The following is an 18,361-nucleotide window of genomic DNA, read 5'->3' on the forward strand; positions in this document are numbered from 1 at the left end:
GGTATTTATTTTTATATATACGTTTGCACATATTTATAAACTTTATGTATATATACAAATTATGTATATACACCTGTGTGTGTCTCTAAATCAAAGCAAAGCACAAATAACCAGGTACAAATCAGGGCCCTGAGCACCTCCTGCAAAGCATACGTCTCCAGGCCACCCCTGCGATGGCAGAGCGAGGCTCTCAACCTCTTTGGGAAGCTCTTTCACTCACAGGGGTTTTCAGGTTGAGCAGCACAGGGCCATGGGAACCCCAAGAGCATTTTGGAAACAGGCTCGAATCCCATCTCAGCTTCCTCCTTCTTTTCCCTCCCTTCCCTTTTTGGCTGGGCTCTAAAATAGCAGATGTATACATTTCTTTACGTAGGCATTAATATACATTAATAGACTATTTTAGACGTTAATAAATCTCTCGCTACAAAAATAGATTTTTATACGTAAAGACCTGATTGGAATTGCAAATCGGCGGGGGGATGGGGTAGCAGCAGGAGCTGAAAGTTTCATTCCCGATGTCTCATTTGAGGGAAGCCGAACAAACGCACTTTCCTCCTTCACACACTCGGCAGATGATGGTTCCCTGCCCCGCTCCCCACCACCCTCGGCTCTGGGCTCGGAGCCAGCGCTGCCCTTATCTGGCACGAGGCAGGAAGAAGCCCTGATAGCATCGCAGGTTTTCAGCAGTTCGACAAACCCAAAAAAGTCTCCGCTGGCTTCTAACACGGCTCGGGGAAGGGGGACGCCAGCAGAGGCGTGCGGCACGGTGGGGACGCAGCTCACGGAGCCACGGGGGCTGTGATCCCACCGAGGGGACAGGTCCGGAGGGTGCCACGGACCCCACAGCCCCCTGAGGTCTGGCTTGGACTCAGCACTTACCCGACAGAGAGCTGTGACCCTTATGGACATCTGGAGGTTTTTCTTGAGGAGATGTTCCTCCGGGCACCCTGCAGTGCCCAAAGCTGGCCGGGGTCACTCCGAGGTGCTGCAGAATCCAGGCCACAGAGGCTGGCTTTAAAAACACCTCGATGGTAAGAAACCATTCAAAGATTTGCTTCCTGAGTAGCAAAGAAAGTCAAGCCTCGGGTGTAAACCCATCTGAGACAGACCATCTTTGGTTGGATGCTGCCAGCATCACTATTTTCTTTAAGTCCTTCAAGCAACATAGTCTAAAGCTCAGGAAGGTAAATGTGGCCACTGAGAAGACCCCGCTGGTGCTGCCCAAGCGTGCAGAGCACGGGGGGTTCTGTGATATCCTCCAGGGGTCACGCCAAGAGGCACCACACACAGCCACGAGCACACCGTCGGCTGTCCTTGGGCACGAGCTCAGCCAAAGCACCCGCACTAAATAAATTCTGGGAGAGCCCTCGCGTTTCATCGCCTTCCTCCTCGCTTTTAGCCCACCACAAAGAGACAGAGCCCCTTTTTTTCCACGCTGATGCAGAGCCATTTGGCTGGCATGGCCCTAAGTCTGCTGTGGATCAGAGCAGCTCGGCTCAACCCAGGTAGCCGGAGCAGAGAGAGATCACAAAGCAAAGCCTGGGAGGGAAAGAGGGTTAATCCGGATCAATAAAACCCAGCTCTTTGCTTCGCCCCTTTTTTTGCTCCCATGTAAAGCTTTGCCAGTCCTCACACCTACACAGAGCTGGGGCAAACACCTGCAGGAGCAAACACCTGCAGCCTCTGCCCTTGCTCTGGGCAGCTGAGCAGCCCCTCGGGGTGCCGAGCACCCAGCCTGCAGGGTTGGGGCTCCGGAACCCCCGGCAGCGCCCGCCCCGTGCCCCAACCCGTCCTCATCCTCTCTCCAGTCACGGCGCTCAATCACTTCCCAGCTAATTGCCTCCACTCATGTGTGCAAACTAACCGTTTACTGGAAAATGCCACGGAATGTTAATTTCATTTGGAATTGGGTAATTGCAAAGCACTTCCTTTTTTTTTTTTTTTTTACGGCACGAAATGAATAAGCATTGTATTAATAGCGCCGCTCCCAGCGCCGACCACAGCCGCGGCCCCACCGCCGGCAGCTGGGAGTTATTGGTCACCCCTCGCTTTCCCCGCCGTGCTTCCTTCCACCTTTCCCTTCCCCTTGCCACGCTCCTGGCGTCCCATTTTGGTAATTAAGATAACGTGGTGTAATTATAAACACATTTCTAGAGATCAAACGCCCGCCAGCCGCAGCCCAACAGCCCAGCTCTGCGCTTCTTCCTAGGGGGTGGCTGTGTTTGTGGCACAGCCCCCCCCTGACATTTCCAAGGCATTTATCCCCTTCACCCATTTCTCCTCCTGATGGGGACTGCAGCAAGGAAAAGCCCCTGGCAGGGGGATGCTGCCCCACCAAGCCTGCCCCATTTCCCTCCAGCCCAGCACCGAGAAGGTCCAGGCCACCCGAGACTCAGCTTCCCCCCCTCCACTCCCACCTTTTATTTTATGAGGCACCGTAACTTTTTAGCTTAGGCAGCAAGCAGAGAGCAGAGAAGATGGGCAGGCCCTCGGCAGCAGCTAACACTCCTCAAGTTATAAAATAATTGAAAACTTAAATAAAAACACTCTGGAGGAAGCTTCCCCGTTCGGTGCTAATGGGCACACGAAGCAGCCCAGGGTAATGTTGCGTGGCAGGGAGGAGAGCTCCTGGCTCCGAGCAGTGCTGACCTCCAGCTTTCCTCATCCCACATTCCCCAAATCAGAGGAAAACCACCCCAGGGAGCCCCGCTGCGAGCCCACCGAGGGCAGGAGGAAGCCTCAACCCTAGGTGGCCGAGGAAACCCAGCGGGAGGACGAAGCTGGATGTAGCAGCACCTGCTCGCCTCAAAGCCCAGGCTATGGGAAGTAAAAACCCTTCGGAAACACCGGCACCAGGCTGAGCTCAGCAGGACCAAGGCCGTAACTCACCGGGGCCTTCAGCGAGCGGTGATTTGAAGCCTTGTTAACGAGCTCCCTGTCCCGCCAGCCCTGCAGGGGGGTCGCTGCCAGGTGATGGATGGGGCTGCGAGGTGCCGGCAGACCCCAGGGCTGCGGAGGAGCCCGGCCCCGATCCATCTTCTCGGGGACAGGCTGGCAACGTGAAGGAGCAGGGTGGCGGGGCCAGGTACAACGCGACCCGAAGGGAGAGGGCACACCCAGGGTGACAAAGCACCAAGTGCCACGTGCCCAGCACCCGGGGCTGAGCGATCCCCGTGCTCCCAGGCAGTGACACGAACTCGGCGATGCAGCCCAGGGGCTGCCCGAAGCTCACCAGCACCTATCTGCTCCCGTCAGAAATGGGAACGTCGCACGTTTTTCTCCCTCCTTGCAGCCTCCGTGCTCCCTCTCCACATTCACTCTGGCTTCAGGAGCCAAAGGCAGGTTTTTTCCATGCTGACACTGTGTCATGGATGGGAAAACAGCTCCAGCCCTCCCAGCTCCACTGCACTGCACGGTGCAATGCACCACGAAGCAGTCCCAGCACGGAAAACCTCAGAGGGGAGGAAACTCCAGATCCCACAGGGTCTTCCGAGGAGAATAAGCAGCCACCACACGGACTTTTCAGAACTTGCATCAGGCAAAAAAAACTTCTCCAAGCTAATCCTGGTCAGCGGCTGGCCCACAGCCCCGCCGTGCCGTTAATAATGCAGCACGTTATCAAACATTCATCGGCACGCACCCAGCGAGGAACAACGCGGGCCCGGTGCCCATATAAATATAGCTCCTGATGGCTTGTTTTCTTTGGACAGCCAAAACTTCACAGCTCATCTTCTCTGAGCTGGTGATTTTGCCTGGATGAAAAGCACTTTGGACACCCAGGGAATTCAGGGCTCCTGCACGCAAAGCTGCCGCGACAGCTTCAGCAGGCGCTGAGGGGCTGAGACGGTCCCACAAAGCCTACAAAACCCACAGCTAAAAGAGCTGCTGCCCTCAGGGAACCCAAGTCACCGAGCTTTGGCCATGACAGGGGATCACAGCGGGTCCTTCCCTTTGCACCGAGCCACCTGCCCGGCTGCAGGCTCGGGCTGCCACAAAGCCCCGAGACGCCAGCAGGGTGTCACGAAGCCACCATCCCTTGGGGATGCTCAGCGAAATGCTGGCAAACTAAAACACCCCGTTTTGTTTTCCGTTCTCTACGGCATCATCAGAAGCTGATTTTCCATCTGCTTCTTCCCTCCTCTGCCTCATAAAATCAGCGAGTGGAGTACAGCGAAGGGAGGGGAAGACAAACAACGACAAAGCCGTCACATCGGGAATCTGCCCTAGGACCCCTTTCTCTACAACGATGCTTGCTGGGTGTCAGGAGCAGCCCTGGGTGGTCTGCGAGATGTTAAAGCCTTCACTGGGTGCTAGAGGGATGGCATCGTCCTAAAATCAAAGGGCCCCATGGCTCACCCAGTCCCACCTCTGCAGCCGAGCCCCCGGTCTCTCCCTTTCAGCGATGCTCTCCAATCAGTGGGAATTAAGCACACGGCACTTTGAGACAGCCTTAATTGCTCTGATAACTACAGGCACTAGCTAAGCGTGTGCTTAAATGCTTCCCTGAATCAGGATCCATTTCCTGCCCTGTTGGGTCTTGTTTATTTTGATTTAAAAATAAAAAAAAAATAGATCTCGCAGTTGGTTGGTTGTGTTTGCGGTGTGGAAGCGGAGGACTGCAGACAGCCCTCTGCACCACGGCCACACGGGCTGCATGAATATACATTTTTCAAAGGTCTCTGCAAATTACACAAGGAGCTGCTGAGGATTAGGTCCGGGAAAAGCTGATCAAATACAAAGAGGGTCATGATCCCATTAGGCCCCTGAAAAGAAGATAAAGCCCCGGGACGCATCAGACGCCGGCCTGACGCACTGTCCCATTTTCCTTTCCAGCCCCAGCAAACGTTAAGCCATCGTTTTATTTATTACAGGCTCGGGAAGCCTCTGGTTGGTGCTGTGCCTCCCAGGGGCCCTGCATCTGCCTGCAGGAGCAAAGCCCAGCGCCCAGCCCCACCGCAGAGGTAGGGGCACCTCTGTGGGATCTCCACCAGGGAGGACAACGTCCTAACCCTGCCCACTGCGGGGCACTGCCTCCAGCTCCGTCCCTGTCTCTAAACCCACCTCCAAACCCCTACAGCACTCTCCTGTTTGTTTTAGGAGCAGCACCTCCTACCTGCCCTATCGCTCCGTATCTCGGTCCTCCCTTTCTCCAGCCTCAGGAATGGGGAGCACATCCCCGGCTCACATCAGACCCCTCCTCCCCTTCCCCTGTGCTGCTGTCCTGCATCCCTGACCCTGCCAAAATTATTCTCCTTTGGCGCCTCCACCTTACAGAGAAACCCAAGAGCAGTTTGGCCATGAAGTGTCAGGACCACGACCTCTTTCATCCCCATTTCTCCCATTTCCCTGTGCTCCCTGGCCCGCTGCTCCCACACCTCAGGCAGAGCCCCCTGTAGAAAAGCAGCTCCCCCCCAGATCCCAGCCCCAGGGGAAGCTCAGGCAGCCCCGCCGGATAACAGCACCTGGTGGAGGTTGTTCCCAGGCCTGGAGCAGATGGATTCAGACCCCTGCCCTACCATTTGTAACTTCTTTAGCCCTTGTGGCACCTGCTGTGGCTACCTTCTCCGGGTCAGAGATGAGGAGCAAACACGAAGGGACGTGGCCACCAAAGCAGGCGGTGGCACCAGGGCTGGATCCACCTCTCCAGGCTCGCTCCCGCTGCCAGAACAACTCCGAGGCAGGCTCAAAGCCTCTCGCTCTCACTACAGAGAAAGGCACGGATTAAGTGAGAGGAACTTCAGAGATTTGCCACCTTAACACAGCGGGTTAGAAGAAAGCCCAGGAGATACTGACTGCACAGCCACACCTCTGATGTGCCTGCAGCGTTAATCGCCGGCACTGCCCTGCCTCCTGTCTAGACTGGGCGGCCCTACCCAGCCTGCGCCGAGGCGAGCACGAGGACCTGCTTGAAAAGGTTTTTTATAGAGAGAGATATTTTTTTTTAAGATGAAAGAAAGAAAGAAAATAAAGAGAGGTCTTTTGTTGCAGACTGGAATTGCTGATATTTGATTTCCAAGTCTGAGATCTATTTTCTGCTCCGCTTTCACCAGGCAGGAGTTTGGGTTCGGCAGCCTCCTCTCCGTGCCCCACTCCTGGCTTCCCAATCCTTAGAGGGTCCAGGGAACCCACGGACAACCCCACAGGCACCTAGAGACATCCCCACCTGCTTGCCGGGCTTCAACTATCTTCGTTTATCAGCTCCATCTAAACATATCCAGCGTGTCCCACCTGCAGCAGCGTCAGCCATACCAATGGACTGGGGGCCAAACCCCTCGGGACAGGGCTTGAGAAGCAGAAGCAAAGAGATCCCGCCACTGAGAGATAAAACAGTGTCGGCAGAGATGACAGCCAAGTGTGCTAACAGATCAAAGTGAGTCGGGAATTCCCACAGGGCTGCAGAGCTCGGGGCCATCTGCTTGGGAAAGGCGAGAGAGCAGAAACCCTCAGGAGCACGGGATGGGAAGCACCTGGGGAGATGGGGCATGGCACAGAGAGGCAGCGAGGACACAAACATTGCCCACACAACTTCACCACTAACTACAGGCTGCCTCATACGAACGGGGACTGGGTTTGGACAGGTGACACCCACAAGGCACAAACCCTGCTGAGATCTTCTAATTGCCAGTGATAACCCCAAACCACAAGGAGACTGTGTGGCTGCCTTTCCATACCGACACAATAGCATCCTCTTGGCTAATTAGAAACAGTTATCACCTCCTCCCTCTACTTCATTTTATTGTATTAATAAAAAAGAGTACTTTCCTTCTTAAGCTGCCTCAGATTTCTCTTCTGTCTAAATTCATCTGGGCTCTGAGCAATGTCACCGGGTCAGCTTGTGCTCCTGCTGCAATTCTAATTTTGTCAGCTTTCCATTTTCTAGGGAGTTGGGGGATTTTTCTTTCTTTCTTTCTTTTTTTTTTTTCCTTCCCCAAATCAAAAATGATTTTGCATAACAGCAATAATGTTAATGGCCCTGCACGGCGCATCCAGATTACAGGCTGCGGCTGGGGAGAAATAAACATCTCATCTTTGCCCTGCTGTTTATCTACCCGCAGCAGAGCCCGGTATCAGGTCAGAACCTGTAATTTCATTAACTTTATCACTCAGACACGCTCGTTGCTGGATGTCGTTATTCAGCACATTGCTCCCCTGGTTGTTTGCACCGGGCTGCACTTCGGGTGCTCCGGCAGCACGAGGGAGCTGCCCTCGCAGCAGCGCCGCCTGAGAAGGCAGGGAACAGGGAACATCTGGCTCAGCGCACCCGTGCTCGGCTCACACATGGTTTGGGAAGCAGTTTACCTGTGCTGCCTGAGCTGCCGGGCTGGGCAGGGACTTTTCTCCCATTTTTCATGGCTGTACCTTGTGGAGATGTCCAGCGTGCTTCCCGCCTGACCTGATAAATACAAAAGCATCACACGGAGCAAAAAACACTTCCTTGTAGAGAGGGTGATTGAGCCCAGCAGCCCAGGGCACGCAGCACGGTGTGCGTGGATCCCAGCGGATGGAAAGCTCCCAGCACCTGCACATCAATCACTGCCCAGCACCTGGGGGAAGGCAAGCGGCACGAGCAGGTGGAGGGCGAGCCGAAGCGCTCCATCTTCATCGCGTGTGCCATCCCTGGTAATTAATGCTGGGGACTGACACTTGAAAGAGCCTTTGGTGACAGCCCTGGCGATGATACCGTTTGGAGCCCGCTGACAAGCCCCAGTTGATGTCTTATCACAATGCTACACGCCGGGAGTGGCAAGGGGAGCTTTTCCCCGGGGTGCTGATGTGCCCCGTGTCCACGGGCACAGCTCCTCACCCAGCCCTGGTAATCGCACCCAAACCCAACAGCCCCGGGCCAGGCAGCGGGGCCATGGAGGCAAGGCAACTGGGGAGAAGCAGCGTCAGGCTCCAGCTGGGATTCCCTTGACTCATCCATCTCAAATCCACCCGTAAAATTCTGCCTGAAGAGCCCCGACACCCCGCGCTGGGGATCAGCAGGTCCGTGGTGTCCGCTGCATCCCACCCGCAGGTCCCCGGGGAAGCCCAGCTGCATCTGCTGCTCGTGGCCAGGTGGCAGCAGCTGCGGCTCCTCGGACGTGTCCCACATCTCCGCAGCTCCCGAGCACATGCAAGCCAGCCAGGAGGGCTGAGAATTTGCATTTCTAGTCTAGGAATCCGGCACCCGGACCGCCTCATCCCCGATGATTCAGTCTCTGTCTGGGCAGCTTTAGCAGAGGAGCAAGCAATGCACACCGCAGCTCAGCTGCTTCAGCAAAGCCTCATCAGAGAGGGGAAGGTGACCGTGGGGGAGGAAACACGGCGAACCAGCACGGTTTTCAGTGACCAGAACCAGAAAGGCACAAATATGCCCCACGTCAAGGCACGAAGCATGATGGCCTCATGGGCTGTACAGGTGGGGGCAGCAGCCCGGCACGCAGCCCCAGCTCGGGGGTTTTGCAGTCAGCATAAAAACGATTTTATTACCCGCTCCTGAAGCCCTCAGATAGTTTAATATTCTGCCCTAGATCTTGTTTACTATTATGTTTTGAAGAGCACTGAAATGCAGTTGCTGCTGTCTTCCCCACTCATACAACTCTAAATAATTTATAGAAAAGCAAAACAAAGAAGATAATATGAAAGAATAAAAGAGGCAGCTCCGTTACAGCATATGAAGGCCTTCATTTGTTCACTCCCGCTAAGCAGAGGGTCGGGGAAACATCTATTAACACGGCAGGCCTGTGAGAGCCAGCTGCACACAAAGGAGGACGCTAACAGGGATGCTCAGAGCAGCACTCGAGGACGGCAGGCGGACCCCTCCACGGCTGTTTGAGCAGCAATAACCATCACTGCTGCGATCACCTTGCCTAAAAGAGCAGAGCGTAAGGATCATTTCGTGGGTGGAAGAAACAGCCTCAGACACCACCGAGGGCTGCCACGCTTGGGGGAGCTGCCTTCCAGGCACGATGCATCGCCGGGGCTCTGCTGCTCAGCCCCACACGGTGTGGTGTGAGGGGTGGCAGGAGCAGGAGCTGAGCCCAGCGGTCCCTGTCCCCATCCCTGCCAGCACGGGTGCTCCAGCGGGGACCACTCAGCCTGTATGGGATCACCACGCTGCCCGGGGGCACGTCCTGGTGGCACCCTGTGAGCAGAAAGCCCCGTCCACCCCTGCGCCCATCCTTCTGCTGGAGGCGCTCAGCAATTAGCGCTGCCCCGTTGTTTATCCAGCTGCATTTCGCCCTGCTGTAGGTTAACTGCATTAAACCGCTCCTAATGACACGTCGATAAGTAGAGGTGGGTGATGCAGCTTCCCAGAGACAGGTTTTAAAAATGCAGGCAATCAAAGGCACATTAACCCGAGCACTCTGGGGAAAGTGCTGCTCCTCTCCGTGCAGGAGGAACAGCCGCGTCCGATGGCACAGGGCCCTGCCTGCCCTGTCACCTCCAGCCTTTGGCTGCCCCAGCTCCAGGCTGCTTTGCCCACAGGGACCCAAGCTGGGACTGGAGCTCCTCCACGCCCCAGCACCTTGGGGAAGGCACAAAGTACCCGCAGCACCTCGCCTGCTTGGAACAGGCACCCCAGCCCCACTCCCTGCAGCTGCCAGGGGGTCCAAACCTCTCCAACAGGCACGTTAGCCAGCTCCACGCCTCACAGAGCACACAGCACCACGCAAGCGGTCACTATAACAGCCAGAACCCACACGTATAATTTTATAGGCTTCAGATGCTACATAAGCTGTGCCTGCCGTGCCCTCTGTAACAGGCTGAGCACCACGGGCAGGCAGAGTTCACACCTGAGACCTGCCACATCCCCACAGGTTCAGCGCCGCCGTTCTTCCCGCACGGGGATTTCTCTGATCTGCCATTCCCAGCTCCTCCACGCACGTCTCAAATCTGCAGCCCTGATCACATTGTTTGTGGGTGACTCCAGGCTCGTTTGTCTGACTGCTCGCAGAATGAGACACGAGGAATGTTTTTGCTGCTCCCGGAAAACACGGCCTTGTGCAGCGGCTCTCGGAGGAGCCTGAGGCTCAGCGGGGCCCTGCCACGCCGACACGTTTGCCAGCTAGAATTGATGCACTGCTCGACAGCGAGGCGATGAGCATTTCTGCCACCCAGAGAATAAAAATCGGTCTCATTGATGCCCCTGTGCCAGCACTCACCCCCAGCAAGAAGCCAGGAGGCATCCCAGCATTTCCGTCCTGCTCAGGAGCCTGGCACAAAGGCTGAGCAGGAGCAAACCTCATCAGCACTGCTGGAGGAGCAGGAACGGCTGCTGAGGTACTGCACAAACCCATGGCAAAGGAGCAAATCCCCTTGCTTGGGGGGTAAACGCTACCTCTGCTCCCCAGCCAGGTATCCTCCAAACCTCAGGGGATTTCACAGCAGTCCCTGCCGCTGCCAGCACCAGATAGGCCACCCAAGCTTGAAATGAGAGCTGTCAGCTTCCCGTCTCATTGTGCTGGGCCAGCTCTCACTGGAAACGGGAGACTGCTTTGTGGAGAGGATTGGGCAAAAGAGACAGGTCACGTCCTAGGGAGCCACATCTCTGAGCCCCTCTTAGCAGCCAGCCCCTGCAGCACCCGAACCTCCAGCACAGCGTAGCAGGGTCACACTGCGAGACCAGGGACAGCTGCGGGCTCACAGTGTCCCCAGTTTCCCCAGTTTCCCCAGTACCAGCCAGCACTGAGTCCCCTCTCATGGCAGACAGCTTCAGGACAAGGTCTGCAAACCACCTCAAGGATCAAAGTTTAGGACAAAACCCCATGAGAGAGGTGATTCCCCTCCCTCCAGCCCCAGGATCCTCCTCTCTCAGTGGCCCCACACAGGGCAGACACCCTGGCAGGGGACGGGGAGAGGGAAAGAGCAGGGAAAAAACCAACAAACCTTTTTTCTCATAGTCGGGCTTCTCCTCCCCGCCTCGGCCCAGGCTCTCCAGCGTCCGTGTCACCTGGCTGCCAAATTCATCCTCCCTGGTGCTGGGCTCTGCCCGCCGCGGCGTCTCCTCCTCCTCCTCGTCCTCGTAGTCATCCAGGATGGGGGTCTCGCGGATGGGCACCCCGATGACCGAGTTGTGGGCCTGCAGGCGCGAGTTGCGGAAGCTCTCGCGGGCCTGGGGGCCCAGCAGCACGGAGGGGATGTAGTGGATCTCGTGGGTGGCCTCGGTGCTGGCGCTCTTCTGCGGGATGCGGCGGCGCTTGTGCCAGCGCCGCTGGGCGTACAGGGCCACCGTGAAGACCAGGAGCAGCAGGAGCAGCGCGATCAGCCCACCCTGCGGGACAGCAAAGAGCACACGTCAGGAGCTGTGGGTAGGGGTGGGGAGGAACTGCTGCGACCAGCATCCACGAATACTTTTCCACTTCCATCTCCAGAGCATCCTTTCAGCAACCCAGAGCCCACCTGTGCTCTGCAAGCCCCATCTGGGTGGGGATGTGCAGCCCCTGGGTGCCCTCAGGCACAGACACAACCAACCCTGTGCGCCCTGCCCACAAAGAGGGGAGGGGACGTACCTGCACCCCACCTCTCGGGAGCAGAGCGAACCTTTAGAACAGCCCAGCAGCCAGGGCAGGAGCAGCGAGGTCTCCGCAGGGACCCCACGTTTTGCACAGAAGGCTGGGCAACGACCGGCACCGCACAACTGCTGCTCCTCAGGGCATGGTTACCCAAAGCCGTTCAACATTCCTGCTTGTACCAGCCCTGTTCCTCCTTTTGGGAGCTCCAGGACAGGGCTGCCCAGCCACAAGTGATGAAGGCAAGGAGCACAAGGGGCCAGCCTCCATGTGTTGTTCTCACCCCCCAGCATGGGCTCCTCTCACGCTGCCGCTCTGCGGAACACCTCACGGCCACATCCTGCACCCAAACCCTTGGCTCTCCAAAACAACCGTGATCCCATCGATCACAGCAACGTTATTTAAACTCTTTCCTCTTCCATCCTTGGGTAGCATCCCTCGAGTCACCCTCAGGCCACAGCGCATGCCCCATGGCACAGCATTCAGTGACTTGGCAGTGGTTATGTGGGGTCAGCAGCAGACCCCCGGGCACACCACCACCTATTCCAGACCACGACCTTCTCGACCAAGCTCTTCATTTCACCCAGCTCCCACCTACATCACCAACAAAAAGACATGCCACCACCAAAATGAACAAACTTCCCCCAAATCAATGTCTCCACGGATGTGGCGGTGCTAGGAAGCGCAGGAGGGCCCAGCCCTGCCCCTGGCTGCTCGGGAGCTGCGCCTTTGCCAGCTTTGAGCCTCTCCATCTCTGCACAGCACCGAGGCATTTTTATCCCGTGGCAGACAAGCAAAGCAAGGCACGTAAATCAGGCACGGTGCGAGCAGTCGGGGCTTTCCGGCGTGACATGTAGCAGGCAGGGCAGGACAGGCATTTGTTTGGCAGAGGGAACGCCGCGGCTGGGAACTTTACAAAGCATGCAAGAGCAGAGCAAAGACATGCAAATATTTCTTCTGCATTCGATGCAAAACACGGCGCCGTGCTCAGACTCATAAAGAGGATGGGTTGTAAAGGGGCGTCAGCAGAAAGGAGCCGGCTGGGAGGCGGCGCTCAGGCAGCCCTGGGGACACGGGCGATGGGCAGCGATGGGCAGGGTGGTGCTGGGGGCATCCTGCACGCCTGGGGCAGGGCTGCGGACACAGGACAGGGAGGGGGGACAGGGAGGGGAGACCCCAGCCCGGCACTGCAGGCAGGAGCCCAGCTCGGGGTCTCGCAGCAGCAGCAGCCCGCTCCCCTCCCCTCCCCTTCCTCGTCTCTTCCCTAATTGACACTAATGGGAGACTGGCGGGGGGATTGGGGATGACATTGCTCAGCGTGACTCTCCCAATTTAGCTGATGTGCCATCACAAACAGCAACGCTTTAGCGGCCAGGAAGCACACCAGGGAGCAGGGCAGGGCTCGCTGGAGCTCCTGAAGGGCCCCTCCTGCACAAGGACCCCCCCGACCTCCCCTGATCAGAAGCAGCAGTGCACTGCCGGGGGCTGCACAGTGCCTGCTGCACGGACATCCCAGAGCAGCCCCAAACCAAGGCTGCTTCCTCAGAAGCCTTGTTTGCATGAGAGAAACCATGGCACAGACCCTCCGAAAGCAAATCCCAGCGAGAAGGATGCAGCAGAGCCACAAACCTGGAGGCAACAAACCACGCGGCAAAATCAGGTCTGCCTTGGAGCTGTACTTAGAGTGAAGCAAGAGCTCTTGTGTTAGACAAGTGTTTAGGAACAGCGCTTGCTGATGTGACTACTGGGAAAAGCCCTCCCCAGGTCCCAAAAGCCAAGCCCCAGGAGCCCCAGGATGGGCACCTCATGCACCAGGACGTGCCCTGCAACTGCAGCACAGAGCTGCTCCTCCCTGCTCTGTACCCTCTGGCAAACAGGCACCGCACCCCAGAACTGCACAAGGGCAACCCAGACACGTGGAAAAGGCCAGGGTGACTGAGAAAGCCCAGGCACGAGGAGCAGCTTTGCCAGCAATGAGCTGGGTACGGCTCTGAGCATCCTCAGCAGTGCCGAGGCCACGCGCCTGCCCGGCTGGGCGAGCAGAATGCCAGCCCTGGGGGAACGGTTTGGACCTGAGCGAATAAAACTCCCAGCCGATTAGATTAGAGATCCGTCCGCTCAGGAGGAATTACAGAAAGGCCTAAAGCCACAGATGTTATTAGTTTGTTGTTCCTCCTGGCTCGGGGCCCATCACTAGCAACAACGGGGGCGGCTCAAGCAAGCCCAGGGCTCCTGCAGGGAGGGGACAGGGGCTGCTGTGACCAGGTCCCCGTCTGCCCTGGGCTCAGTTTTATGGCTCTTTGGGCCCTGCTGGGAGCTGGGCTCACATGGAGCAGGCACTCGAGCAGCCCAGCTGCCCGGCAGCGCTGCCCAGCCCTCGGGGAGCTCTCCTGGCGCTCAGCAGCGGCTCGGTTTCACGCGCTCCCCACGTCCCTGACCCCGCGCAGCAGCGGCTCATTTCAGCGCCGCGCACACGCAGGGAGAGCTTCCTGGGGAAAAAAAAAAAAAAGTCAAACTTAGGAGGCATTCAAGCCAGCCTCATTTTAATCTATTTTTCATGTTAAATTATCCAACTGAGGGAGCGGGAGAGAGAAAGGGGAAGGAAGGGATAATATGAGAAATGTTTTATTTGACAATGTGTCATTCGGAAACTGATTATTTCTGTCTCAGAGCTTTTTAATATTCCCAAACAATGGCCGAGCCGCGAGGGGATTTGGTATGCTAAGGCTGGATTTATAATACTCTGTTCTGCAGTGATAAGAACATGGGCCTTTAATCCTCTGAGCTGTGAACATGCATATTCTCCCGCGTAATGCCCTTCCTTCCCGCGTGCCCCGGGCTCGCTGGAGCCTTCCCCGTGCCACATCCTCCTTGGCCACCACCGGGGACGGGGACGTGTCCCAGTGAGCACCAGGCTGGGAGCAGCCCTCATCCTGCCCCAGGGCTCGGGGCAGGAGGAACCCAGGGTGCAGCGCCAGGGTCTGCAATGAGGCTTGGCAGGAAAAAGTGCCTGGGCGATGAAACAGCGCTCAGAGACACGGCAGGGAAAGCTGCCCGGTGGTAACGAGCCCGTCCCTCCGGTGCCTTGTTAGGGCTGTGCACGGGGACAGGACATGGCACGAGGGAAGAGGGGGCTGGGGAGGAAAAGGTGCAGGTGCAGGACTGCAGAGCTTCACGGCTCATGCATGGGGCGGGAACAAAGCTCAGGTGAAGCTGGAAAGCAGCAAGGCTGAGACTTCTTAAACACCAAAGAAAAACTGTTGGAAGAAGCCACCTCCAAACCCCAGCAAGGACTGCCAGAGACTGGGTGTTGTATCAATGGCACAGGCTGCAAAAGTGCTGATCCAGAGGGTGATCAGCCTTTGGGTACCTGCCCAAAATGCTGAGCGATTTCTGGACAGCCAGAGACACGCGTGCTGCTCCCAACCAACCCAAGCCATCCCTACAGTCTGGGTGAAACACCATGCAGATGTTTCTGCCCCCTGCAGGGAAGGCAACCAGCTGCTACCAAATGGTCTGCCCCACAGAGACCATTTCCAGGTGATCAGAGGATCAGAACTTCAAAATACAACCCCCTACAAGTTATTTTTTTTTATTTTTTTACATGGGAAGAGGATGGGAAAGGCCGCCTGTCCCCACACAAGGTACCATCCTTCCCCAGAGAAGCCGGCACAAGAAATCCTAATGGTCTGCAGCAAAAAGGGGCTGAAGAAGTAGGTCACCTTGGAAACTACCTGAGCTTCATCCCGTTTTTACCAGTGCTGAGCAAGCCCCACTTGCCCCTCTCTCAGCCCTCTCTCCTGGGCTAGGAGACAGCAGGCACCTGCCAGCATTTCCTGACCGTCTCCCTGCCAAGTGCTGGCACCTGCCGGCTTCTGCCCCTGTACTGGCACCAGTGTTTGTGTCTTTGTTACCTGAGGTTTGAGAAAAACATCTTTCAGGCAGGACATTCCCAGCCAGCAGCTCCTGCAGCGTTCCCTTGGTGACCCTGGCTGCTCGCTCGCACCTCCGTCACAGGCTGGCATCCCTCCATGTGCCCCTGCTGCTTTCCCTGGAGGGACTCATCTTTACAGAGAGGCCACAAGTGACCCACGGCACCGTGCACAGCTTTGTGTCCAAAGGCAGGAGACAGCCTGCGATTTCCCAGCCTGGCAGCCCAAAACCCTTTTGGTCAGACCACAACATCCTCTCCGCAGCGCTGAGCAAAGCTGCTGCAAACCAGCGCCGTGCCCAGCCCAGCGCTACAACGAATCCCTGCTGCTGCTCCCCCTGAGCACTAACAAAATGCGAGGCCCTGGAGGAAAAAAAAAAATAATACACATATATATATATATATATTTTTTTTTTATATATATATATTTCTCTTCCAGCTTTGAAGCCACCAGCATTCCTGCACAACACCCATCGCAAGTTATTGCCCCGTGCCATGCTGACAGCCAGCCCCACCGCCGCCTGCTTCTGGCTGAGCCAGGGCCCCCAGCCCGAGGCCACCGCCCTGGGGACAGTCCCCTGGCACGGCCAAACTGTGCCCGAGCAGCAGCCACCCCCGTGGTCACAGCCCGCAGCTTCGGGGAGCAGGGCCAGCAGCGGGGGCACTGCTGGAGCCCTGCTGGAGCCCCCTGCGAGCCCCGGCACGGTGAGCACGCAGAGGCGAAAGCGTGCGGCCCCCGCGAGCTCTTCATGCCGTGTGCTTCTCCCTTCCTTCCCTTTCTGGCGGGGAAGGTAATTAAACACTAGAACAATTTACCAGGGGTTGTAGTGGATTATCCATCACTGTCAAGTTTTTGTTTTTTTTTTTTTGTACCACGGCTGGATGCTTTTAGAAAAGTTACGCTCTACTTCGGGTGAGAACTGGAAGGCTTCAGGAAGTCCCGAGGTCCGAGCAGATGATCACACGGCCCCTGCTGGTCTTTTAGTCCCCTCACTTTGTCCTTCCCACATTTCTTACAAAGATTTCATCCCCTCCAGGCTGATGCAGATGCAGGCAGAGCCCCAGGCCCACAGAGCCGAGCGGGCAGGGAAGGCATGTGCCGTGCAGCAGCCCACCCAGGGGCGATGCCGCAAGGACAAAGCTCCCGGCCCCGTGCCCAAACCTCTCCCGGCTCGTCTCAGCTGCTGCCCAGGGCTGCAATAAAGCAATGCTCAATGAGCAGGTGCAGCAAACATTTGCGTTAGGTGTTAGCCGTGCTGTAATTTGAACTAACAGATTTCTAATTCATTTAACTAAAAGTGATGGTGAACTGCGGGCAGGGACCCTGGGAACGCCGCTTGGCTGGGCAGAGCCTTGCACCCAGCACAGCTCCTCAGGGCAGGCCCCAGGGCACAGCACAACCCAAAACAGAGCTGGGAGCACCCCCATTACCTGTTCTAATTGTGCCTGTTAATTGGCAATTAATGCTCTGCACCCAGTCCTCTGCCACAGCCCAGCTCGGAGGTGTCCGTCAGTCCCTACCATGGCTGCAGGGCAAGCCCCAACTCTGTCCTCTGCCCCCTGTGCTCGCTCACACCCCATGCAGCTGCACGCAGAACAATTTGGGAACCAGAACGCCCCATCCCACTCGCTCAGCCGCCCCTTTTGGGCCAGGAGCTGGCGGGGCTCATTGATAGGGCTTTAAACTAGGTAAGAAGGGGGATGGGGCTGGAGCGAGGACTGTTGGGGCTGTACCAGGGGGAGCAGTGGCAAGGCCGGAGGATAAGGTAAAGGCCCAGCTGAAGTGCATCTACACCAATGCACGCAGCATGGGTAACAAACAGGAGGAGCTGGAAGCCATCGTGCAGCGGGCAGGCTACGACTTGGTTGCCATCACGGAGACATGGTGGGACCAGTCTCATGACTGGAGTGCTGCGATGCCTGGCTATAGGCTCTTCAGAAGGGACAGGCAGCATGGAAGGGGTGGCGGTGTGGCTCTCTATATTAGAGAGTCTTTCGATGTTGTAGAACTCGAGGCTAGGAATGACAAGATCGAGTCCCTTTGGGTTAGGATCGGCAGGGACAACAAGGCTAGTGTCCTGGTCGGGGTCTGCTATAGACCGCCGAACCAGGATGAGGAGACGGATGAGGAGTTCTACAGGCAGCTGACAGAAGTTGCGAAATCGTCAGCGCTTGTACTCGTGGGGGACTTCAACTTCCCTGACATATCCTGGAAGCACAACACAGCCCAGAGGAAGCAGTCTAGGAGGTTTCTGGAGAAAGTGGAAGATAGCTTCCTGACGCAGCTGATTAGTGAACCTACCAGGGGTGGTGCCCTGCTAGACCTTCTCTTCACAAACAGAGAAGGACTGGTGGAGGATGTGACTGTCGGGAACAGTCTTGGGCAGAGTGACCACGAAATGGTGGAGTTCTCTATTCTTGGCGGGGCCAGGAAGGGAACCAGTAAAACCACTGTGTTGGACTTTCGGAGGGCTGACTTTAGGCTGCTCAGGACACTGGTTGGTGGAGTCCCATGGGAGGCGGTTCTGAAGGGCAGAGGGGTTCAGGAAGGCTGGGTGCTATTCAAGAGGCAAATCCTAATGGCACAGGAGCGGTCTATCCCCATGTGCCCAAAGATGAGCCAGCGGGGAAGAAGACCAGCCTGGCTCAACAGAGAATTGTGGCTTGAGCTTAGGAGGAAAAAGAGGGTTTATAATCTTTGGAAAATTGGGCAGGCCACTAGGGAGGACTATAAGGATGTAGCGAGGCTGTGCAGGGACAAGATTAGGAAGGCCAAAGCTCATCTGGAGCTCAAGCTGGCTACTGCCGTTAAAGATAACAAAAAACGCTTTTATAAATACATCAACACAAAAAGGAGGACTAAGGAGAATCTCCATCCTTTACTGGATGCGGGGGGAAACTTAGTTACAAGAGATGAGGAAAAGGCGGAGGTGCT

General features: G+C 56.6%; 1 protein-coding gene across 10 annotated transcripts in view; it reads right to left on the reverse strand.

The window, feature by feature from the left end:
• The window catches only part of ASTN2 (astrotactin 2), a 331,775-nt gene that overhangs the window by 225,750 nt on the left and 87,664 nt on the right, over positions 1-18,361 (reverse strand). For all 10 annotated transcript variants that reach the window (XM_072025073.1, XM_072025071.1, XM_072025070.1 and 7 more), the window contains exon 3: positions 10,873-11,257. In XM_072025073.1, coding sequence (XP_071881174.1) covers positions 10,873-11,257 — 385 coding nt within the window. The remainder of the gene's footprint in view (positions 1-10,872; positions 11,258-18,361) is intronic.

Source organism: Anas platyrhynchos, chromosome 18 (assembly GCF_047663525.1).
Source record: "Anas platyrhynchos isolate ZD024472 breed Pekin duck chromosome 18, IASCAAS_PekinDuck_T2T, whole genome shotgun sequence".
Classification (NCBI taxonomy): Eukaryota; Metazoa; Chordata; class Aves; order Anseriformes; family Anatidae; genus Anas; species Anas platyrhynchos.